The sequence below is a fragment of the Chroicocephalus ridibundus genome, chromosome 9 (genome assembly GCF_963924245.1).
Source record: "Chroicocephalus ridibundus chromosome 9, bChrRid1.1, whole genome shotgun sequence".
NCBI lineage: Eukaryota > Metazoa > Chordata > Aves > Charadriiformes > Laridae > Chroicocephalus > Chroicocephalus ridibundus.
Window position 1 is genome coordinate 39060477 of NC_086292.1, and position 26059 is coordinate 39086535.

General features: G+C 40.8%; 1 protein-coding gene across 10 annotated transcripts in view; it reads left to right on the top strand.

The window, feature by feature from the left end:
* PDE8A (phosphodiesterase 8A) overlaps positions 1 to 26059 on the top strand; it is a 169185-nt gene that overhangs the window by 105450 nt on the left and 37676 nt on the right. For 9 of the 10 annotated variants that reach the window (XM_063347222.1, XM_063347223.1, XM_063347218.1 and 6 more), the window contains exons 2-8: positions 13530 to 13586; positions 16010 to 16200; positions 17398 to 17454; positions 19797 to 19854; positions 21316 to 21404; positions 21653 to 21731; positions 23301 to 23438. In XM_063347222.1, coding sequence (XP_063203292.1) covers positions 13530 to 13586; positions 16010 to 16200; positions 17398 to 17454; positions 19797 to 19854; positions 21316 to 21404; positions 21653 to 21731; positions 23301 to 23438 — 669 coding nt within the window. Of the gene's footprint in view, positions 1 to 12901; positions 12923 to 13529; positions 13587 to 16009; positions 16201 to 17397; positions 17455 to 19796; positions 19855 to 21315; positions 21405 to 21652; positions 21732 to 23300; positions 23439 to 26059 lie in introns of those variants that run through there. The other variant, XM_063347225.1, reaches the window with a different exon arrangement.

The window sequence follows — 26059 nt, forward strand, 5'->3', positions numbered from 1 at the left end:
TTCTAGTATTTCATTGCTTGGGGGGAAAAGGCAAAAGAAAATAAATGAGCACAGTTGGTTTTTTTACTCAGCTTTGCTGGAGATACAGAGGAGTTTCTCTTCTGCGCGGTGGAGGCAGGTCTGAGGAGCTGCGTGTCCCCACGGTCTGGTGGTGCAGAGACAGCGTCCGACTTCCCCCAGGGAGGACGCCGAGGCTTGCAAATTAACATTTCCTGCTAAAATTTCTGGTAAAAGCTCCCTGCCAGAGCTATCAGCAGTCTGGATCACTGTCTGGGAAGAAACACTCGGTGCAGGGGAGGAAGAAGGAAATGGTGACTGTGAACTTACTAATGGTGTCGCCAGACAGGACTTTAATGTCTATTTTCTCTTGTTTGTTCTTTGGCATAAAGCTTTCGTGCTCACAGGAGAAGGCCTAGGCTCATTGCATCCTTTCTTAGAAAAAACCAACAGAGTGAGAAAGCAAAAATCTTCAGGGTGGAAGCATATTTTGGATAGTTGCAAAACAGATTAAAGGAGCTTCCAACTTGTCAGATGCCAGAGCTTTTGTCTCAAGGGAGATTGATTTTTTGGATGGATGCCAGTTTCCCTTGCAACTAATCAGGGATTTTTTTTGCATAGGTTGACACCATTTCATTCTAGAATGACTAAGTGGAGCCTCTTTCTTTCATATAAGTCCTTCTTTTAATTCATCACTGTTACCCGAGTGGAATGAGGGTGACGCTGCCTGACTGAAGGACGCGGCATGGAGCTCTGCTGCCTGTGACAGAGCAGCCCAGGCTCCTCACGGGGCACGGCTCCAGCGCTGATTCCCATCGTAGGACAGTTGTGCAAGTCTCAGCTACAACATCACGCTTTCTTAGATGAGCCAGATGGACTTAGGTGTCAATAAAATTGTACAGAAGGTGGTAGGTACCCGGTGATCCTAATGTTTGAGAAGCTGTTTTGCGGCACTCGTCTCAGTTCTGCTCTGCTCGCATTTTGCAGTCGGTGCCGGCAGCAGCTTATTTCAGGGAACCTGCTTATTCCAGAGATCACACGCGGTGCTGGGGCTCAAACAGCCCCTATGGACGGGCCCACGTAGGGTCTGAGCGCTTGTAACATGAGGAGCCCAATAAAGCTTCTGAAAAAAACATTTCTTGACATCCTACCCATGTTTTAGGAAGGTAAGTGCCATTTTAAAACGGCTGTCCAAATGGCACATGAAAAATCCACATCTGCTCGACCAAATGCATCTTTTAACCACTGCTAACTGCGTGCTTATCAGTGTTCATGATCTTATACAGCAGTTATCTGTCTTTGCAGTTTGCAGGTGAAGGCACACGTTTACATTATAGATTTATTCAGTGTTTTTGCATCTTCTCTTCTTACACCATGTTCTTATCCCTGCATGTTACAGATCTTTCCTTCAGACTTTGAAACTTCAGCAAGGCTGTGAAAGTTTCACTGCTGTCATATAACTAACTGGTAAAAGTATCTGATAAAAGTATCTCCAGATGATGTCTCTCTTTCCTGGAAATCTCAAGGTTAAATAATTTATATGAGACTATTCAACATCTATAGATTATTATCTGCATACTTATGGCCCTTATACTTTATTTGAGAAGTATGAACATTTTCGCTAGAGAGAGTATATCTAGACAGTACCGATGTCAATGAACTTCACTGCGGGCAGGATTTCATCTTAAGTGGCTATTTGATACTCAGCTGAATTTGTTTCCCAGATAACGATAACGGTGGTAGAGTGCTTTATGGGCTTCCTTGCTGATGGGTTGTTTATTAAAAAGGAGCTGCCTCGCGGGAGACTGCTCTGCCGAGACCTTGGTTGCCACAGCTTTAGTCCTGTGAAACTTTACTAGGAGGTGGTGACATATCGGTCGCTTGTGCGTTTCTAGAGAGAAAATCGTGCTCCATAATAATTAATTTTATAGCAGCAGTGTCTTCTTTGGCATATCCAGCTGTTCTTTTGTAAATGAAATGCTACTCGTAGGCAGAGATTTCTTTGATCAAATAGTAGAGTTAATTTTTTTAAACAGATTTTTTTTCAGTTAAATGAAATGGAGTGTGCCTACCACAAATCCAGACAGAGTGAAATTCTGTTTGTAAGAGAACTAGAATGAAATGTTGTTTTGCTGCATCGAATTCTACTTAATTGCAATTCTGATTATAATGAAAACCCCACTTTAATAAAGACATGCAAAGTTTCGGGGGATCAGCATAACTGTAAAAAGGGTCTACTGTACTTAAGGAAAAAAAAGAGTGATCCCATCTACCAAGCGTGTAATATTTAATGAGCCCTGTGGGCTGGCAGAAGCACTGTGTGTTTCTGAACCAGACTCAAGTAGAAAACCAGTGTCAGGTTTCAAACTACCCTGTAGGTCCTCAGAAATGAAGAGGCATCTGTATTAGAGGAAACCAGTCACTCATCCCCTCAGCCAGTGAAGTTCCTAGTGGTCAGAAGAAAGAAGGGATCCCCAGCACTCTTAAATCCATTTGTCTGTTTTCCTCCCTTTTGATGAAACCTGGAGTTAACCTATTGGATGGGTCATTGGTGTGAACAAACAAAATTAATGCTAAACCTTAGAGTGAAAAAAAGGACGCGTTACTGTGAATTTCCTTTTATTTTTTAAAAAAGACATCTTGAATATGCCTGCAGTCTCAAGCCTTCCTCCATTTATTGGAGACAAAGTTCTCTATATAGAAATGGTTTGAGTGCCAAGAACTCCTCTTTCAGTTTTCGCAAGTATCAATAGACTGTCGCACTCAACCTGGGAAACCTGTATTCAATAAACAAAAATACTGAAATGTTTATCATCTGTATTGAACATTTCTCTTCCACTGTACTGGCCTCTGTCCCACTGACTTAGCATTTATTCTGCCTGTGAAATTACGTCTCAGGGCCTGCATCTTTGCTGTCTCTGAGAGCAGTTCCCAGGCAGGGTACTGGAGAGAGCACAAATGAGTTTGTGCCTACTGAAGGTGGGCAGAGCTCACCTTGTGGACCATGCAGAAAACCACATGCCAGCGGTGTCCAACAGGTTCACAGACACCTGAGTAAGCTGTGGAGGCATTGTGTGTGGCAGATGGCTGGGAGAATGGGGGAGAAAGAGGAGAAGGAGGCAGCTCCATACTGTCACCATCCAGTCTCAGAGGGCTGTAATCAACTGGAGCATCCAGGATACCCACGTATGTGAAGGCTGGAGATGTGTAAGGTAAAGTAGCAATCACAGGAGCTTGCGTGTAGGTCTCAGGTGGGCAGGAGGGGTAATCTCAGCTTGCTGCCTGCCCAACGGGGATCTGACAGCAATTTGCTGCGGCCATTTGACACTGCTTGGGAAATGTATGCCTTTATGATAATGGATGGCAGCAGAGAGAAAATATGATTATGGTCAGTAAAGCCTGAACTGTGTCAGTGCAAACAATGGGTTATTAATGACAATAGGAAAAGCAAGTTTGTTCCTTAACAAATGGAAGGCTTAGGACAAAACAGAGGTATTCTAGGAAGCCTAGCAAATCCACTGACTGGTTTATGCTATTTTTGTGCTGTGCTCTCTTGCTTTGCTTGGTCTGTTTGTGGCGATTGCAGTGTTGATAGATCAAGGCATGAAAAGTTCGTTTGACATAAAGAAAGTAATTGGAAATCTTCCTGATAGACTGGAATTTCCTTTTAGTCAGCTGACTCTGTTCAAATCCAGATGGTTCAAGGAAAACTGTCACTGAAATTCATGTCCATAAAGAAAAAAAATAAAACTGATAGTGATGGAGATCTTGGTTGTATCCTGTTGCATCTGTAATCATCTCTAACATAAAACTAGCGAGTGGTATCCACCAGAAAGAACTAGCTGATAGATATGAAACAGATTAGTGCTTATTGCTACTCTCCAGGATCTTGCAGAATCACAAGAGAGCAAGCAGTTTTAATAATATTAAACAATAGAACCACTGTGCCATATTTAAGTCTCCCAGAGTGCCGTGCAGCTCAACTGTTAAAGTGCAGGCAGCAAGAATTTCCCTCTGGGCCAGAAGAATGTAGTATTTGTACTAAAGCGTCTGCTCAAGTTGGGGGATGGAAGGTCAGCTACAGCCTGCCTATAAAATTAATACACCTGAGGCTGCAGTGGGTGAGTGAGAGGTTCCTTTTCAGTTAGACAAAGGTGTTGGTAAAGCCTGGATTTATTTGTTTGGAGTGATGCAAACCCCAGCATGTTTAATGCTCTGGTTTCGAGTGCGTCTTGGCTGATGACCTGGAAGGCTTAAAGACCAATTTCTTGTCTGCCTTCTTGGCTAGCCTATACATCTGGGTAGAAGTTATTTCTGCCAACAGATGAGAGAGGATAGCACACTGAAACTTTTATATTGACGCTGGCGTATGAGGAGTTAGCTGGTCCCCAGAGCTTGGGTATAGCTCTCGTAGCCAGTGCAGTAGCCAGACTCATGCCAGGTAAGGGGAAAAGGAGAGAGGAAATAGGTCTCAGCCTTCTGGGAATTGCTAGATGCACTGTTTTTACGTGGCTGCCTTTAAAGCGTTTTGTGAGACGAGTGTGGCTGGTCCTGGTTGCAACGGGGAGAACAGAGCGGTCTCAGACTTGTTGGAGTAGAAGGGAATAGCTGCTGAAGCTCAGAGAGGTGTAACAGCCACACGTACGCGCTGCTCAGCCGCCCGCGAGGTACCGTCTCACCAAGGCAATCCCAACCCTTATTTACGAGTGGCCCCAGAATACCAAGGATGCCTGACTTCGGAGGACATTCGCTCTGAAGTGCAGGGTATTCTAGCTGACCCTTGAATTTTTTCAAAACCAAATGAAACATGGAATTAGGTGCTAGTGCCTTCAAGATGACCTCTTTTTTTTAATCTGAAACAATTAATTTTCCGTATGTTGCACATTCTATTCCTGTTACCCTTAAGCTGGACTCTCAAAAAGATAAACACTTAAAAACTATGTTTGACTTTGAACAGCTGAAAATGTTCATACTACTTTTTTTTTTTTTTTTGCATTGATAAAGGCATCCATTTCTGCAACCTATGTATAGAAAACCATTATTATAGGGTTTAAAAAATTCTTCTAAAGTACCAGCCATATCATTTAAGCTGCTGTTTTTCTCTTAGCGCAGGATATAACTACAAATGCTTTACAGCATGCCCTCACCACACAGAAATATTTGGCTGTAGTTTAGTGAGCAGCCCAGGGATCCGACGTGGGGAGAGCTCACAGCCTCCAGACAAAGATCTGAGCGTTTGTGGCCTGAATGGAGAAGTTCTTCAAAATCTTTTAGTCAGAAAGTGGGGACCTTAATGAAGACGCCAGTGAGCCATCTCAAATCCTAAGATGGTGAAGGCCTAGAGCAATTTAAAATTCAGTGCTGTTTGGTCATAAAAGCATTTGTCAAAATGATGACCATGGGGCACAGACTGGTGTTAAGGGTATTCACATCTCCAGGGTTGTTGTGGAGCATATGATTCACATTCTTTCTTTTATAAATAGGCAAATTTCAAGGCAGGTGTACTTGCACATAGCATGCAGGTCTATGAGGAATCTCTGAATTGGGTAGATGCTGCAGCAAATACAACCTGCTGGATTTGAGCGGCTTAGAATGTGAGAACTCATTTCTATTCAACTTTGTTCTCTTTGGATAGAAAAAGTCTGTGGGGATTAATGAGTAGATGGCTTTCTTTTTCTGACTTGTCTGTGATTTATTCCTTCCTTTTTTGGTGTGCAGTTCACTGAGAGTGAGGACTCTTGGGGAGGTACGTGGCGTTAGATCTGCATGGGTGCTTTGCTGGAGTTGTATCCGCTTGCCTTAGAAACCTACCGTAACACTGCAATGACCAAGTCATAATGTAAATTGTGCGGACTATAGTTTCGAATTTCAGAAACCAGTGGGTGTTTTCCGGACATTGGCTATTATGAAATGGGTCCCACTGTGAGCAGTGCCTGCGGCTGGGGGTCGGCGGGGGAGCGGGGGGAGCTGACGCCGTGCCGAGGGATGCCAGGGCTGGGCACAAAGTGTGCTGGGACTGAATTCCTCTGAAGCTGAAAAAGGGAAGAACAACCATTTCCTCCCGCCGCAGGTGTTGAGATGTGTGTAATAGTACTATAGGCACACTAAGTGATAATGACATTTATTTTATTGCTTAAATACCCTATCAAGAGCTAAAAAAATCCCCCAAATTGTTGACGTGTTCTGTGTAAAAATTCTGACCTTTAACAACGGCAGGGCCTGCTTGACCGCCTTTTTGCCCTGTCGTTGTACAACGTTACCACAGTGGCCACTCATCTGGGCCAGAGGCCACCCAGGCCTTGCCGCATTACAAGTAATATTAAAAGTCACTTTGGGACAGCATCCTGAATTATTCCCAACAAAACGGAATGATTCACTTTTGCTAGTGCCATGCTTGCAGCTCGATAACCAAAATTTCCTATAAGGAGACTTCCCCTATAAGGGATAAGGGGAGAATTTACAAACGGTACAAAATGGGAGTTCTCAGTTGTGTCTAAAGCCTGCTAGAAGGCAGCAAGCCCGATTTCACAACATTATTACTCCAGTTTTGTTCTAATTTAGCTTTACTTATCGCAGTGGAGTAACACTGAAGAAATGCAGTGGGGAATTAGGCCCAGAATACAAACAAACAAACATATATAATAATGGTTGGCATGTGTGGCAAGCTGAACACGTAGCCAAAAATCATCAGGGTCCTCCTCTGGGTGGCTTCCTCAGGACCTGGGTTGGCCCGAAACTCACCTCCGGACTGAGCCATGGAAGAGGGGCTGGATTTTGGGAGCGGTAAAGGTGTTGTCAGGGTCTCAGGGGTGAGAGGGTGGGTCTCAGCAGCCTGACCCGAGAGCTCCGGCAACTCATTACGCTCGATAAAGCTTTTCTTGTCCCAAAAACTGTGCAAGCTGTCTGAATTCTGTGTTGATAATGACGTGAATCAGAGGCCAGAGTTTGGCTTTCAAAAGGTATTTTAGGCAAAACTGGTTCGCAACTGGTACTAAAATTGAAGAAATTGATTTAAAAAGCAGAGGGTGTGTTACCCCATCGCTTACACCGTTTTGTAATGGCAGCATCACAGATAGTTCTTCTAGGAATCAATTTGAAACAGAAAATAGATAAAAGGAAAAAAATACCAGAACAGTACCTCAGGTGATATTCAGACCTTGAAATGTAGGTCTAAATCTGTACGGTTTTGTTGATAGATACATCAGTGGAACACGATTTAGATTAATGTAAATGCTAGATTTTGTCAAAGCAAACTGCACTGGCTCAGAATGCTACATTATGTAAATTACTGAGTCTGTGACATTTGTCTACATCTTTTATGAAACAGAAATAGGAAAAAAATATCAAGGGCTGGAATTAACAGGTTTCATCTAGGTTGAACAGCAGTTTTGGGAAATGTTAGTTGCCTTTCAGAACTCTTGTTTTTGTATTTCAGCAAAGAATAAACTGACTGCTCAAGGCTGAGGGTCTGTAAGAGCCGGGCTTACCTTTGTCCTTCAATCTGTTGAGCAAAGGCAGAAACCTTGGACGCTTTGTTCCCTCTTATTCCATATTCGAACTGTTGTGGCCTCCAGACAGCAAAAGGAGTAGCTGGATGGGGCCAGACTCCCACTTCATTTACACTGAAGTGAATCCAGCGTATTCTCTTTGTGTGTGGTGGAATTACTCTGAATTTTTACTGTTGCTAACCGGGTCGGAATTCAGCCCATGGACTATAAAGTCCATTTTATGCTCTGAATGGTTGTGTTAGGAAGATCTGCCCAGCCGGCGTTGTATGTAACTTGCACCAGTGTTCGGTTTGTAACAAAATAGTGCTGTCAAGGTCTGCGAGGAAGATGTGAACAGTGATGTTAAGTGTTTAGCAGAAAGTGCATGGAAAATAGGAAGCTAGGTCTTAAATTCTCTACTTTGGTAGATTTCCACTGAGAAAGAAATAGGTACGTTACCATGGATTGGATTAGTTATTTGTATATTTCAGAAAGTGATAAAGATTGTTATAAACGAAGAAAAACGTGAATAGTGAAAACCTGTAGCTGATACTGAACATGGAGACTTTCTTGCCCAGAAATGTTGGCCACAGCGAGTCACGAAGCCCCTCTCTGTTCAGATAGAAGCACCGCACTGGTATGACCTGGGTGGACGGGATCCTGGAGTTGGTCATGCCAGTTTATTCCCAGTGGGTTACTTCCTGGCTTTCAGCATCCAAGAGGATTTGGCTAAGGTTTCTGAGAAGGGGTATTATCACGTAGAATTCAAATTTCTGCCATTAATAGATCCTGAATCAGTTAAAGTTTAAGGTATGGTATAAATCTATGAGTTCATTTGAGCTTTTGCTTTCTGGGGTGATAACTCAATGCTTAAAACAGCAAGTGAAGAAAAAGGATATTTTTTCCTTTGTAAAATTAATCCCTTTTTTTTTTTCTTAGAATTATCAAAATTCAGTTTATGTTAACAGTCCTGATGCTCTTAGCATATCTTGATCAACACTGTCAAATCTTACTGTAATGAGTCGACTCATTCTGATTTATATCATGCACCCAGTGTATGTAGAAAACTTAAGTATATATTTTAAGATTAGATAAAACACATTTTTTGATGTGTTAAAATATTGATCCAAGTAAAATGATGAATTTTGCTGGCCGTAGTCCATTAGGACCAGCGATAAAGTCTTATATCTAATCATTGTAGTTATCTGTCTCATATATTATAATGAGTCAGAGCCTTGAGGTTGAAGTCTTTATTTGAAGAGGCAGTTACTTAGTGTTAAACTCCTAACAGAAATTCTCTTCTCATTGTCTGCTTTCTAAACCCGGATGTCAGCCGTACAGCAGCAGTCTCCATCTGCAATCCATTCACCAAAAGTTTATGTCACTTCTTTGTTCAAGTCAGTTGCAGGAAAAATAGTCTGTCCCATCTCCTCCCGCAAACGAACCTGGAAAAGGCAAGAAGAGCAGCAGGAGCAGAAATGCTTCCAGCTGCCCTTTCGGGAGGGATACTAGCAGGAGGCCAGGGCCATGGATGGCGATTACGTGCCCAGACGAAGAGTCATTCTTGTCATCCGCACAGCCCCATCTGTGGCAGAAAGGAAGTGATGGAGCAGTTGTGGATTGTGGATAGTCGCTCCTGCTCCCTGGGATGCCCGCAGCTCCCCACCAGCCCTTCTCCAGAGCGGCTGGTGCTGCAGCAGCCCCCGCTCACGGCTCTGACGAGGGGTACCTTGGGCTGTGCTTTAAAACATCCCACAAAAGCTTCATAAAAGAAGTGACTTAAGAAAATCAGCCTCCAGAAGGAATGTTTTTGCCCGTGCATAGGAGGAGTATTGCATGGGAGTTCATAGTCAAAGGGTTTTTTGGGGGCTGACTCTGCCCTTTTGGGAGGTTTGCTCTCCTCTCCAATTGGTAATGGTAAGAGAGGCATTTTGGAGAAAGCCAAGATATGAGACTTCTAGCAAATAGGAGACCTGCGGGCTGCTTTGATGCGTCCCACACGCCAACCAGGCAGTTTATCACCATAGGGAGCGTGTGGACCAAGCTGGCTTTATTTCCACTCTTTATTCCTTTCTGCATTTGTTCATTGAGGAAGTTCATTTAAAGTTTTTCTAGCTGTAGGAAAAAAAACCCAAAACCAACCCAGCAACCATGAACAAGACCATTCCTCTAGATTCTGTTCTGGTGAACAATGAAGAATGACTCATAGCAAGAAGTACTTTACCAGGTTATATCAGGTCAACACTGAGTTTGTTGTACTTTAATCAGATCGTCACAGTTGTTTGGGTCTGTCTTTATAAAGCTTATTTCACTTGTTTTTATTTACCAAACATTCACTTTTCTCTGGACATTGGAAACATGAAGTAATCAGCAATTTCAACGTTTGCAACTTAGCAGCTACGGCATGCAGATCGCTTCTCGCCAGTGTTAAGCTGCACTCAGTGGTCAGTAGAAGGCCTCCCCGTAGACAGCTATCATATGTGTGGCCAGTGCCATTGCCTTGGGACGGATCTCTCTTTGTGCCAGGGCCAGGCCTGGTTTGACAGGACAGAAAATACCATGTTCAAATAAGAAAGGCAAATGTGGGGGAAAATAAGTGCTCCCAGCAGTAGTTCCAGGGGGTCAGAGAACGTAAAATGGCTGCAGTTGTTGTGTGTAAGCATTTGAAGCAGCCTGGAGTTGATTATCTGCGGTGTCTGTGAGCAGAGGCTGTAAACACTTGCTGCTGCAGTAACTGAGCTGCCGTCAGCAATTAAAGCTAAGTAGTAGTTGCTGCCCTGCAGCCTGCTATTACAGGCATCTCTCCCTCCCCAGACCTGAGGAACTGAGCTGCCGCTATTGTGGAAGTTGCACTGGCACAGATGAGCCAAAAAGGCATTTTCAAACCCCTGAGAATTAGGTACTGTTGCAAACTATGCTGGCATTTAGATGCCTTTGAGACCACAAGCCCTGGCGCCAGCCTGCAAACTTGGGGTGGTTCAAGTCTGGGGCTGGGATGAGAGCAGGCTGTGCTGTCAGAAATCTGCAGCAGGACCCCTTCCTACCATCTATCGGATTTGGTCCTAAGTTATAGGCTGGCCTCTGAGGTTGTTTGCCCAAGGAAGGATTTTCAAAAGGCTCGCATTCATAGGGTGCTCAGAGTGTCCTGGACTCAGGTCTTGCCGCAGTGACATGTGCTGCAGTCATGAAGTTTGCATGGGTGGCTCTTTGGCAAGGGTCCCGGCTCTGTCTCCATCAATTCCAGGAACCCACAACTAGTTCTACCTCTCTGTCCTCTCGTACTCTTTCTCACAGGTTTGTGCCTGCCTGGAAGGCTGTCACGTGCATAAGTCTTGTCTGTCAATCTGAAAATGTACTTGGGTCTTTGTTTTTCAAATAGGATGGAAACTTCAAGGAAGAAGTAGCAGAAGTTGTGTTTGTGCAGTTACTGTATGTGTGAGCTTTGGCTGGGTTTGGGTTTGTGGTAAGCTCACAGCATTAGGGGTGTTTTTAAAGCTCATTTAGTTCACCGATAGTTGAGAGTTTCTGCTAATCCTTGCTGAAGCCTTGATTTTTGACACAGTACTTAATCAGCGTGTTACTTCTCAGTGCTACCAGCAGCACACAAAAAGTTGAAATGATTAATCAAGTTATTTGAGCAGATTTCAACAGGATTAAGAATTAACTGGAGTTCACCAAAGTTTTCCAGCTGAGATGCAGACCGGGGTTTTTCTTCTACTCGGGACAGCAAGTTAACGTGTAACAAGACAGTTTATCTCATTTGGGCAGTCCTTGTAACTTAAGCTTAAATGGTGCATGGACAGGTATTTTCAGTGTAGAAATGGCCACAGATTTCTGGCAGAGAAGTGTTTCTCAGGCTCAATCCTTTAAATACCTTGATGATTATTCATTCACAACCTTTTTAAAAGAAAAAAGCATCTGAAATGCAGTAACTGGCAATACTGGGTGTATCTCATGTGTTAAAGCTCCCCTTGGTCTGGGACCAAGGGTTTGCTGGCCTGGTAGATGGGGTTTTACATACCCCCAAATGCCAGCGAAGTTCAGCTCTGGGGCTGAAGCTCACAGCTCAGGCCCACCTCCTGGTGAAACTGAAAACACTTGCTGCTTTATGCTGGCGGACGGAGTGTGCAAAATAAATGCTTCAAAATTTAATTTGAAGTGTGGTTATGGTCAGAGAAGCGACTGTAAAAAAGCATCTCTTAATAGATCTGCTCTCTCTGTGTCCTTCAGGAATTTCTGCTCATCTTTCTGATTCAGGACAAGTAGTTACTACTGTTAGTGCTGCAAAACCAGTAACACTGGTGCAAAAAGCTGGATTCCCTCCTGCTATGTGCATTATCAGCAAAGGTATTTGCTATTTCTAGTGCAGATTTTGAATAAATTGGATGATGGGCCACAAGGGAGAATAAAGCATCTTGATTTTTCCAACCAAAGCGAGATTTTTGATCTGGAAATTAGAAAAAAATTGACTGGAGAGCATTTAAACTAAGCCGATCTGACCGGAATGACTGAGACTAAATGTGAAACCCCTCCCTGTCATTTTAACATCAGCTTTTAGAGGCCCTCTTAAATATCACAGGCAAACGCTGGTTCCTGGCGTGTTTTTGCGGGCGCTATGTTGCCATTTTTCCTTGACTCATATTTCTTGCTTATTTAATGTTGCAGTGATGATTTCCAAGTTGATAAATAAATAAAATCACACATGAGAAACTCCCAGGGCTGAGCAATGGAGCAGTAAGGTCATAGAAAGAACAGAGTGTGTAATTCTAAAAGATTTTTCTGTGGGATGTGCTGATGATTCTTTAAAGTTACTTATTGGAAAAATTCTAGGCTGCAAAGCAGTAAATCTGATCATTGAGTGTGGTTTTATTTGAAAAACAACAACGTAAAAATGCCACCTTTGTGCTTGACAGATCTTTTCTTTGTACATATGAATCCAGAGATGTCTTCCGTTTACTGCATTGCTAAAAATAATGTTCTTCTGCTTTTTTACTCCAGTTACCTTTGAAGGGTCTATGTAACTCCAAGTACCGTTGGTTGGACTCTGAGTCCCGTTTTTTAGTTTTCATTTCTGAGACAAGAGGTGAAAAATATGTAAGCACATGAAAGTACTGATACTTGCCTCGTGGGAATTCCCAAAGAACCTAACTTGTGCAGTCCTGTTAGAGTCTCCCTCTGTATTTATGTGTTTAACTACTTTAGAAAGTCCATCCCATACCAATTGAAGAGTCATTCGTGTTCAAGCACGATTAATGATTAATCGTTTCAAAGAGAACCAGTTGTGACAAACAGCCTTCTGGTCATTGACCTCCACTGCTTGACGGGAGACCTGAGAAGGAAGGATCCCAGCTCAGTTCGTGCATCCTAAGCTGAACTGTTTGCCTGTGTTAGTTGGACAGAATCTAACGTGGGAACCGCTGGCGTGCAGAAAGCATGACGTATGCAAGCATTTTTGCAGGGATTTTCAAAGCAAATTTACATGCTGAATACATGCATTGTCAGCTACTGGTATCTGAGTTCTGAAACCTTCCCTGGAGGGGCTGGGTGGGAAAGGAGGGAATGCAGCAAAACACCCTTGGAGAAACAAAATTAATGTGTTTTTCTAGAACTCTTGGGTATCTGTTACATGTGAAATTCTAAGAGCAGAGTTACGTATTTTTGCCTTTCTTCTGGAGACTTAATGCTTTTTTGGACTTTAAAAAAAGCCATTTTTAAACACTTCCATGTTTTGCTGGAGTGATACAGAGGATACAGGAAAATAACAATCTGTCTACCAAACTTTCATGACTAATCCATTACTTTATGTTTAAAATTACAATAAAAAAATGACTTGAAGAATAGCTTGTTGATTTCTAACTGTGTTGATGCAGCTTAGCATATAAATTTACAAAAGCAGAATAAGGCCCTCATGAAGAAGCAGCCTCATAATGATAGCAATATATCTATGAGACAGTGGTAAATAAGAAATGTCTTCTCTAACAGAGCTAATTTTTCTTCTTCCCTAGGTGTATATGTATTAATAAGATCCCCTCTTATCTCTTCTAGGCACCAGTAACAGATGTGCAGTTTGGCCCTATGAGACTTCATCAAGATCAACTTCAGGTAATACAACAGTTCAAACTGAAGTCTTAATTTCTGAAACATCACAGAAGTTAACTTAGAATTTATGACTGGGATTTTTTGGATATCACTTCACATTTTTGTGAAGTGATAACATGCACCTAACAGATTTTTTATCGTGACATTCTATGTGATATCCTAAAAATCTTGCCTAACTCTTTTCTCCAAACATGTCTCAGCTTATAAAAATAGCTATCTGTAGTTCCTTCTGCTGTCAGTTACTTGTAATAAATTTAGTGCGCACCTTGTTTTGTATTTTACTGGTAGTCAAGTCTTAATCAAAGTCTTACCAAAATGATACTAAGCCAAATGTCCTGTCAAGGTCTATTACACCAGCATTATTACTAGCATCAACCAAAGTTCCAATATTATCACAAAACAGATGAAGTGAGCTTGACAAAGTATGTTTTTTGTTATTCATTGTTGACTGGCATTAATTCATCCTCCTTTTTCTCTTTATTAATAAAGGTCATATGGCAGTTGTCCCCTTATTTTGTCTGGGATGGTATGAGGTTGGCAGATACATGACTCCTTTAGACTTCCTCTGAAAATTCTCCTATATCCCAGGACATGCTGAACCATTAATAATCCACGAGTTCCTCAGTCAGTAATTACAAAACTCCATAATTAAAGCAGTCTAGACCTGATAATTTGGAAATATCTGTCTTCAAGAACTGCAGTTCAACATCTTCCTGAGCTATTGTCAGAACAGACAGTATTATCATCAAACATCAGATCATAGAACAGCCTCATCCAGCTGTTTCCCAAATATAACTCAAAAGCATTCCTCGAACATTACTGCCTCCTTTATTGTTATTAATAATTGTATTGCTTTTGTCCAATCATTGGCCGCTCTAAAATTCTTCCAATTTATCCTGGTAATATAGCTTGCAGGTATGAGGGAAGGAGAAGGTAGACAGTGTCACATTTGTGCCGGAGTCAGTCATACAACTCAGATCTGCTGACTTTCTGTGTTGTTGCTGAAAACCATTCTTCCACTTAAGAGTGTTATAAATTAACTTCACTAAATATAGCCCAAACTACGACATGTTTTTGCAAACGGTTTTGCAGCTTGCTATAAAAGGAATCTGAACTAAATGACTACAAAGTCCTTCATTCTTACAAAAATATGCGCTACATCGAAATGTTAAGATTTACTGGTAGACATTCCACCAACCTGGTCCAAAGTGTAGCCAGCACTGGAATTCCTAAAATCACCCAGGAGATAAATGGCAGTGGGATGTGGTGTGAGTTACACATGCTCCACGTTATTGTCTGACCAAAGCATGTATCTAAGTGTGGTTTGATTAAATTACCGAAAGATTGGTGTCTTGGGACAACAGACCAAATGCTGGTTTAGTTATCCATCTTTTACAAAAGGATGCATATGCTGAGTCACCCACAAAATCAACACTGACCTAGATCTATAGTCTGCCATTCTGTGTATTCTTTCAGGCAAAAGAAGTTTTGTTCTGCAAAATATCCTGACGCAAAGCACAGTCATATCAGTGAGAGTTTTCCTTAGCAGACTTTGTTTATCTTCTGTACCGTATTCAATTTTAGAATTTGAAATACGTGTTAGAAGGAATGGGGCCTTATGATACTTTGAGTCTGTAGGCATTGTATTGATTTGAAAAAGGTTCAGAGAGATCAATGTTATTGGCAATAACGCAGCAAGTTAGGACAGAGCAAATACTGGCTCATAGGTCAGACTTCCAGTTCTGGATTTCAACCACGGTGATGTCCTGTGATATAAATCCCATGGCAGGGTTTGCACAGGGCTCACATGGGGACGTACTCCATATACAGAGGTGCTGCTTATGATTTCAGCCTTGCGTAAGTTCGTCTTGACCAGCCTGTCTGTAGTTTCCAGAAACCCCACAGAGTGGGCTGCGTCCAGTACTTTGGGGATCTAGAGATGAAAAAGAAAGCGCATTTTTTCATCATGCCATTGAAGCACCGTCAAATATTAATTCACATGAGGTGAACCATGGCGGGGGTTTTTTGGGAACAAAATAAACCCAAGAAAACAGTTGTATGTGAGACAATTTCAGTGAAGAAAAGTAGGCTCGCTGTTATTTCATGTACACTGTCTGAAATGTAGGCATCTAGTCTCAGCTGATTGCTTACGCTCTCTTTGTAGCTAGCAATGAGAGAGCCATTTCCCAAACTTGTTCATCCCCTGTGGATATAAATGGTTCTGGCAGACTATTTTATCCACTTGAAACATGGCTGTATACAGACAATTATAAAATCTATAGCCTGTAGAAAGCAGTTCTGTTAAAAACAATGAATTAAGCCTTGGAAGTAGCTTTAAAAAATATGTTAAGAAGAGGCAAAAGTCACAGAATCTATTGTATATATAAGACTTGTTTGTAATGATTCACTGTCTGTCTTTAATACAGGTACTTTTAGTGTTTGCCAAAGAAGATAACCAGAGTAACGGGTTCTGTTGGGCATGTGAGAAAGCTGGATTTCGATGTAATATTGCCAGGACACCTGAGTCTGCACTAGAATGTTTTCTTGATAAACACCATGACATTATCATTATTGACCATAGACATTCCAGATACTTTGATGCAGAAGCATTATGCAGGTAAGCACCATTTCAGTGTAATTAATGCTTAACTATATAGTTAACACTTCATCAAAGATTTTTGCTTTTATATGAGCCTTTTATAAAACCTATCGAACGCTGATGGTTTTTTGGACAGATGTCCATTGGCAGTATCAAACAACTTTACCTCTTTATATCTGGGAGCTGCAGAATTTTTGGTTGTGTGCTCGGATGTCTGAAGCTCGATCTGGCTTGGAGCCACCATGTACAAATTTATTGCCGTAGTGAACTGTTCGGCTTTTTCTCAAATACCTGGTTCCTTGTTTGCACAGTAAATTAACTGCAAAGATCGCGTGTGCCACCAAGCTATTTAATGAATACATTCACTTCATTAGTGTTCTGAATTTTTTGAAATGTCACTTGCTGTTGAGTAACTCCAGATGCAAATAGGCAATGTTTTGTCTGCACGTTTCCATACCTACAACATTTGAAAATCTGTTATGAAGAGCAAAGTTGCAAACTGATTCCAAAAACACTTTCACAAACTGCTGTAAAGTATGAAAAAAGGGGGAAAGGATTTGCCTTTATGAGTCTCTCCACAGAGACGTGACAGGCAGTGGTGCCTTGCTCCAGTGACTTTCCAGTGAAATACCCCTTGGGAATGTGTCTAGACTAAGTAAGAGTCTGTGGGGTGGGGGTGGCGGGGTCAGGTTGTGTACCCTGGTGAGCGTGGTGGGTCCGGGGCACTGGGACAGAGGCTCTTCTCCTCGATAAACTAAAGAAACTAGATAAGATCTTTGTCAGGCAAAGATGAGATATCAGCCCTATTCCCCTTGTCACAGTTCTACCATTCTGTCCCAGAATGAAGTAAAATGCTGCTTAAATGAGTGAGGCCAAGTATTTCATACAAGTCCGTTACATGCCGTTTCAGAGGGGAGAATTTTTGCCATTCCCCCACTGAGAGTATTTGACGTTTAGGTTAATCTGCATTCTCTGTGTCTTTTTTTCATGGAGTGTCAGGCACTGCTAAATTTATTCTCTTTTCTTAGTGGCCCAGCTAAATTTATTCTCCTTTCTTAGTGGCCCAGCAGGCTCAGGATTTGATTTCTGTGTTGTTGTTAAACCCTTTAAAAGAGACATTTTAAGAAAAGTACTGTGTGAAGATTCTGTAAAGTCATGTTTTCTGTAATGTGACATGAAAAAAAAATGTTAAATGATCTTGCTTTTTATTTAAAGGTCTATCAGAACAACGAAACCCTCAGAAAATACAGTCATTATTGGTGTAGTACGAAGGTAAATGCTTATCATATCTTTACTTTCACATGATCAACAAAATGTAAATCTTAGCCTTGGAAAAGTAAATACTACTGTAAGAAACTTGAATTAGAACTTCTAGTGTGCTAGTGATAATATGTTATACCATATAGAGTTTTCTTGGCGCAGTATTGGGACAGGATTTTCGATTTCTAATTTTTACTAAGGAGGTCTCCCTTTGGATTTTATTATTTTGTCTTGTTTTGTTTTTTTCCCCTCTGCTGATCACTGGAGGCTTTAGGAGTATGTTTCAAATTACCTCTGACACATCATGTACAGAACTGTGGAATTGCCTCACAGATCTGTATTTTCATATTAATAAAAATAACACTTTGTACCTTTCTTGATTTGTCTTTCAGTCTGAATGATCTCTGAACAAACAGGAGATCTGTTGAGTTACAAAAAAAGATGTAGAACAATTTGATCAGTTTAAAGTAGCATCTGACCATAGCAATGTTAAAAATAAAATATTATGACATCTCAGTAAAGTAGTGCATGTGCTTTTTTCATCCTCCTCCCTCTGAAAACATTACTGATACATCATAAAATAATGTAAAAGTAACGAAAATGCGATATATTTAATGTGAAATTAAATAAATGGAAGATAATTTCCTCAAAGTACAATTTTGGGAATGTCCGTTTCTCAGAAAACATTTATTCTGAAAACCAATTTTGAGGTATTGAAGTTTCCCATTAAAAATCCTGTTTTCCACCAGCATCTGTAGTGAACAAAAGACCCTAATTAAACATTTCAAGGGATTCCATTGTGAATATCATCTTTAATGTTTTTATGCCAGGAAGTCTCCTGACTGTGGTAACTGTTGCTTCTACAGTCAGAATTGTCTCTCATCGAACTAATTCAAAAGAAAAGAGAAAAAAAGGAGTGAAAGCGCAAACTAACTCAAGAGCTTCTTCATGTACATCAGAGAGAAAGACACCTGTGGTTCTGTGGGCCAACAGTTCCTCTCAAAAGTGAGGGGAGCCTGGAAGCTGGGCTTGCTGACTCACAATTAAGTAGTTGCTCAAAAGGGGTTTCTCCCTGCAGTTCATTTTTGTCTTTTCAAAACGTTCACACTGAGTGTTAGGACAAGATAATAGTCCCCTGCCGTGACAATGTCTCAGCAACTTGAGTTCTCAAACTTTTCAGATGTGTCTAGTATCCTTGGCTACGGGAAACTTCGGAAGTGAGTTTGCCTTCCAGTGGGACTGAGTCGACTGTGACAAGTTCCCATGTGCGAAACACAAGCGTTCTCGAGTCACCATTTAGGATTTCACAGACAGAGCACTTTCACACATTTCCTTTCTTGCTGCAAGAAGCATATTTGTGAAAAAGCCTGACATTTAGCCAATAGCATATGGAGGGTCTTCTCCTTCATCTTCCTGCAGTTCAGTTCCTTGGGTTTTGGTTGGTTTGGGTTTTTTTTCCCCTGCAGAATGCCTGTCCTTTTTCTTCGTGCTTCTGAGAGGCAGCAGTACCAGATAGCTGGCGTGAGCAGTGGGGAGATTTTTCTGATAGCTGCCCTTCTCTCTCTGCTTAATCTTGGGCAAACCTTGTACGTCAGTAGGCATCATTCTCTTTGTGCATAAGAAACAAGTACATGGAAAACAAAAATAAGAGATGCCATAAGATCAAAATTTTACACATAAATGAAAGCTATTGTGCCATCTGCTAAACTTGACCAGCTTCCGTCAGCTCATTTACAGAAACTTAACATAATGGCCTTTCTTCCTGATTCCAGCCATACATTCGTATATGTTGGAGTGTCTTTTAACAGTTAGTATAGCCAAGTTTTTCAAAATGATTCAGATACCTCATTTTAGGAGTATGTCATCCCCAAGTGACCACCTAGAAGGCACTGGGTAGGCAACAACAGAAAATCCATTCTCATTCAGGCATCTTGAGTTGCCCGCCTAAGATTTGGTACACTCAGATAACAAGTAATTTCATAAAACTTCATCCATGTAGACTTTCAAGTGCATCTTTGACTAGGGACAGCATAAACAACAAAGAACCCAGTACCGAAAAAAGAAGAAATAGTCCAACAATCTAGCTAATTAACTTGCTTACTTGAAGCATTAGTTCTTTGTGATTTAAACAGTTTGTTACATGCAAAAAGGAAAATAACAATTTAGCTTATCCATGCCAAAGATGAAAGCTTATAAAACCCACATAATATATGTTTTATTCATAGATTCTATAAGGACCTAGCCATACTAGCCTTTAGTGTGACATCTGGGGTACAGATATGTCAATGGCTTGTGAAATTGGGTCTCCGTTGATTACAGAAATAATCTCTGACTTCATCATCCTTTTTTAAAAGGCACGCTGATCGTGAAGAGTCATCAATATTGCCCCTGATCTCTGCTGGCTTCACAAGGGTATGTATGTTTCATACTCTACTAGGTTGCTCTGACATTCCAAAATTGTCATGCAAGAAACTGTCCAGAAGTATGGCTGTCAGTGACTTTTTGTGTCAGTAACCCAACCTGTACATCTTGTTTGTGCTGCTCATTCTTTTATATATATCTCCCAGTTCTGAACTACCATACACCAGTAGAATTGGAATAATGCTGACTAAGTAGGTGGACATTCTCAGGAATACAAGAAGTGGTGCTGAGACTTTTCTACTTTATATATTTGTTTCAGAGTAAGTACATGGTGCTCTGCTTGAAAAGTTGACATTGACAAAATTGGCTAGTGACTGTAGCAGAGCCAGAGAGCAGCTTGCAATGAACAACAGAATGTGCTGTGGGAAGTCTCTTCTATCAAACGCCAAGTCACATCTGTAAACAGGCTTCAGACCCTGTCAAGTGCTATTATCTATTGTTTGGAGGCACCTGAAAAGTATTACATTGAATCTGTTCCTTGGCAACTATTCCAATTAAGCAGGAAAGGTGCTTATTAGTGCGTCAGTTAAATGGATTCCTCATTGCATTAAGCTGACAATGGAACAAAAATGTGCATGATTTACAGTGTGATTCAGAGTATTTGGTTGCAGGCTCACCAGATTTTTTGCCATCCCATCACAATCCATTTGCACCTATTTGCTTATATGTAGTAAAGTCCTAATGTGGGAAATGCTAGAGCCTGAAAATAACTGTACTTGCATGTACAGAGTCATTCCAGTGGGCACATAAGTAATCCAACACGGGTTCCCAATTATGTATGGATCAGATGCTTGGAGATGGGACTAAAATTTTGTTTAGCAGCCTTGGTGTGGTGGCTTCCCTTTGATAATCCGTCCTCCCTCCCAAACTATCAATATCTGTGGCAGTTTAGCATGAACAAAGATTTAACATTCAGGCTCGTACCTGGTAAATATGATGCTTTAAAATAACATCAGAGATTCTGAGGTCATTGTTATACAAGCCCCAAAATGAATAATTGTGTCCAACGGCAGGTATATTTGTCAGGATGTTTTGCTTTCTTCTATGCATATAATTTGGGGTGTTAGCAATTGGAAACTCATAATAATCTCAAATTTTGATGACGTGTGGCACAACATAATTTTTTCAATTTTATTTTAAATAAGTAGCATCAAAGCATATACCATCACTAAAAGTAGATTATTTTACATATTGATCATGCTGACAATCACAGAGAGTAAACAAATTGGTTGAACCTCATTGCCATGAGGATCTGTCACCTTTTCAAAACGCAGCTACCTGAAGAATTTTGCTAGTCCCAAAAAATAATCTTCTCATGTTGCTTGTGTTACATGTTCATTTTTGTCATATCTACTCCTTTTTTGTTCTTTATCAAGCAAAAGAAAACAGAACTTTGTACTCTTGAATACGTAAATGTGTACTAATGCAATATTTCTAACCTTTAATTTGCAGAGATATGTGGAAAATTCTAATATAATGGCCTGTTACAATGAGTTGATTCAGCTGGAATTCGGAGAAGTGCGAGCACAATTCAAACTAAGGTAATTTTACCAAAAACATCACCAAGAAAACAATGCTAATTCACCCACATCCTTAAAGGAGTATTTATTTTACTGTAGTGCAGTTAGTTATAGAATGTCAGTTAACTAAAGAAAATATTTTAATCATTAAAGTGCAGTTTTACTCAGTATGGAGTTGCAACACCTTATCGTTATATACAATAACAATTATATGGATTAAATTTAATGAGATGCCTTTTTTTTGGTTGGTTTTTTTTTTTTGTCTCCAGGGCGTGTAATTCATTATTTACAGCATTAGAGAAAAGTCAAGAAGCCATTGAGATCACAAGTGAAGACCATGTAATACAGGTTTGTTCCAGTTATTTTTATAAGTACAGAAAATTACTCTGTGGACTGACTATTTTATTTCATCCACAATTACATTTACTCTTGCTTATAGTACAAGAATCTAACCTAACTTAATCGTTCTAAAAAGTGGGAGTAGCTTAGCTGTAGAGTAGAATTTGCATAAGTCAGGTCAGTTTTAAAGGAGGTTCTTGTTTCTAAATTAATAGGATTTACTCTCTTGATTTTATTTTTTTGTAATGATTCCTTTATATCGTGAATGAATACAGCCACTGGCTAGTATGCGTTCTCTTCCAAAAACATTCTATGTTAATTTGATGCTCTTGAAAAACAAATCTGATCAATGTTCTATTTAAATAAAGGCAGTATACTTTTTTTTTTCTCCCCTGTGTAAATCTGATACTGTTTGATGCATGGGGATTCTTGGGCCAACTGTTTTTGAATGTAATCCCCTTTTAAAAATTTCTTTAAAAAAGGGAAAAGAAATTGTGCTTACGTTTGCAGTCCTGAAAAAGGGAGTGAGTTCCATCCCCAGCTATGAAGGCTACGAGGAATGATTTTATTATCGGTAAAGAGCTTGAGTCTAAGCCCCTGGGAGTTATAACATGCATATAAATTGTACCCTCTTGACCCAAATCTTGACAATGGCAATTTCATTGAAGGATGTGCCTTCTTCATCCCTTTTACCAAAACAACAGAAGCCATCCTGAAGTTGTTTTAAATACGGTTTTTCAGACCAAATTTTGTCCCTCTGCAGAGAGCCCCAGAGTATGAGACGAATGAGATGGGGAAGAGTCCTGGAGCTGCAGCAGGAAGGGCTTTCTCACAGGGTGGGGGAACCTTTAAGAGCAGAAGGTATCCAGTGGCACCCTTTTCATTTCTCTCCTATTGAGAGATTGCAACTTGTGAGCCGTTCAGGTGCTGTTATCATGGGACCTGTGTCTGTAACTCAGTTAGAGAGAGGGTCGTGAAGGTGTGGGCTGTGGGCTATGGGCACCAGTCTTCAGTTTTGCTGGGCAAGGGCCACAGAATCACAGCGAAGCGCAACATTCGGTTCAGAGAGAAAGTTGCTTTATTAGATTCCACTTCTTCCAGGCTGCTTGGCTGGGCTTTGCCTGGGCAGGGGACTAGCCATGGTTGGCCCTTACACACAGTATGATGAATTTGTCAGTAGATCAGGTAAATATTCCTATGGTATCCCACCATCTAATTTGTGAATTTTAGGAACACTGAGGTGGGTTTGAGGTTTATAGGTTTGAGAGCTGACATAGCTCATTTTTCAGGAATTGATGTTGTCTGTCTAAACTCTGTGGATATGTAATATTCAGCTGTTTCCATAATTTGCCTCTCTTTGCTCATGTGCACACACTCTACACAGCTCTTCCAGCATGGACATTCCTGTTTTGCTTCACAGAGGAAAAAGTGTTGGCACCTCTCTCAGGAGCAGTACATACAGAGATCTGTTTCAGCCTGGGAAAGAGGTCCCGTGGTTTAGCAAATAGAAAAAAAAAAGGGATTCTGTTGTGTTTTAAGTATTCTGTTGAATGCTTTTTGTTTGTTTTTATTTCACAGTACGTCAATCCTGCTTTTGAAACAGTGATGGGCTATCAAATAGGTGAACTAATAGGAAAGGAATTAACAGAAGTGCCTATAAATGAAAAAAAAGCTGATTTCCTAGATACTATTAATTCCTGCATAAAGATAGGAAAGGTGAGTAATGGCATTGTATCACTTGTCATGTGCTACCTTCAAAAGTTATTGTTGCCCAGGGATGACACATGATGTAACTTAAAGCTTCACAGACATGTAGCATTTGCAGCTTTCTTACTCAAAAATGAGCATATTTTACTTCCTCTCCTTGTTTAAGGGCTTCTTTCTCTTTTCTTGCTTGGAAGGGGTACACTTTTTATGAAATAAGTGACTTGCTATGTTTCTTTATAAGATATGCTCTAGGTTGCAAAAAGTGTGGGAATACCAAAGAGAAATAGGATGAAAGCACGTGTTATCCAGTGTGATGTAAATGAGAAAAGAACCACGTTGAAGTATTTCAGCATGCAATGCGGAAGCTGATTCGCAAGTTCAGAATGTAAAAATATCAGAAGAGACATTTGCAATATCACTTGAGAGTAACAGGCAGTGTCAGCTGCCAGCTGCCAATGTCTTTTATTCCCTACTGACACGGGACCTGTCTAATGGATTTTCATTAGAAATGTGCGTTGCACCAAGAAAGTGGATAAGGAAGTGCAGCTGGTTTCAAGGGGGGTCGTTACAGAGAGACACTGCTGTGTACCTGGTAGCTCCACCATGTCCCTTTGGGACTGTTGTGGCGGTAGCGTGAGGATCCATCTAGGAGCTTTCATCTGCATTTTGACAATGAGGCGATGTCGTTGAACATGTATTTCCTTATAGGCAGAAGAGCATGGAGATAACAGAGATTTGGGAATTGGTGTGTTTGTAGCTGCGTCATGGCCCATGCTCAGACCTGAGTCAGGATAGCCAGTTGGGTCATCCTGACTGTCCGCAGGGAAGCACCACATTATTGACACGGAGCAGGGAGATGCTAGAATGAATCAGGGCACTCCGTGTACCTAGGCAGTGATGCAAAAGCACCGGTGCAAGGTTGTGATGAGTCATACTTGTAAATCAGGGTACTAACACGAGCGTTCATCACCAAAAGCTGCACTCTGGCTGGGTGCAGATTGCATGTGCGTTTCAACAAGCATGTGTCACTCGTTTCTGCATGTATTGGCCTTTTGGAAGAGATCCCAGCAAGAGACAATAGCTTGGATTATGGTGCTTCACGCCTCCGTTGCCTGACCAAAATTATTTCAGTAAATGTGTGTAATACAAACCTGATGTTATGAGGGAGTATTCTTTAAGTTATATAATTCAGATACATTAGACGTGTCAGGCTTTAAATCCACATCATCAATTCTCAAGATATGAAGTGATCAAATGTTTAATATTTTAGTTTGCTGTCTTTAATAATGGAAATATATTTTACCCTATGAATGATAGAAATCTAACGCTAATCCATCTCTTTCCTTGTACTTTATTCCTGCCTCTAGGACTTCCAACTGTGAGGGCTAATGAAATACTACTTATTTAAACCTGTCTGTCTGGAATAGCTTAAGCTGGTTTAGGTGGATATGTTCTGTTTATATGTTTTTTGTATTTCCCTTTGGAACATTTTATAGTGTGCAATCTACGTAGCCTTACGTTTACATATTAATAGAAAAATGAATTGCAAATTAAATTCTTACAGGAAGTATTTGCGAGTAGCTGTTAACTGTGCAGAGCAACCTTTGAAATGCTGCAGCCCTTTGAAGGTGCTTTAGTTTGAAATCATTTGTGTCAGAATTTTCAGAGGTGCCTAACGTGTGTCTGGATCATTCTGATACGGTCTGTATGTTGTTTGCAGGCTTGTGATTTCTTTATATCCTAAATTTAAAAGACTGCTTCCCATTACGGTAGGCTATGCATTGGCTACTGTAGGTTTTAGCATACAAGAAAAGCCAACTGTCAACTACTGTGATATTCTCTTGTCAACAGGTTTGTCTTTTCCATTTTGAACAAACGTGGTAATGTAACAAAAATAATAGAAAGCAAGATTTTCTGATCTTTAGAAAAGCGTAAGCTGTATAAAATCTACCTCTGGTCTTTAAATGGAATTTAGGAAGATGAACTCTTGCAGCATTTCCCTTCTTGTGCTGACAGACATAGCACTGTGAGCGAGTTCAGTATATCCAAACAAAAGTTCATAGGCATTATACACAAAAATTGCTAATTGCATGGTACACAGGGATTCTTGGGTCAGGATGTTGTTTCTCTTAGCAAAAAAAATATCTCTGGAAGTTCATTTTTTGTTACTACAGCTGGCTGTAATTTGCAAGAAGCCAGTGTTATTGAAAGGCATTTTCACCCATCCATACTGGAGGAGTTAAAAAAGAAGTACTTTCTTCATTCTTCTGTTTCATGATTCAAATTACATCCATTAAGATGAAATGTGCAATTCTGCCTAGAATTCTTGCTGCCTCTGATCTCTGCAGTTTGACACAAAGCTCTTTATCTTAGTTTCGCTTTTTCTGAAGCGAGATGGATAGCTCTTGATAAATCAGACAAGACATGCAATTCCTCTCACTCCTTGGGAATTATTTGCAAGATAACCATCTTTACAGAGGGGGCGGAGAGCCATCGAGCTGTGTGATAAAGGTCTGTGGCGATTCCTTCCTAACTCCGCCTTACTTTCTGTGAGATTGCTTTCATGACATCTTGGGTTTATTTCGGTTTGCTCTGTTTTCTACAAGTAGCTTGCCGAGCTTTGCTGTCTA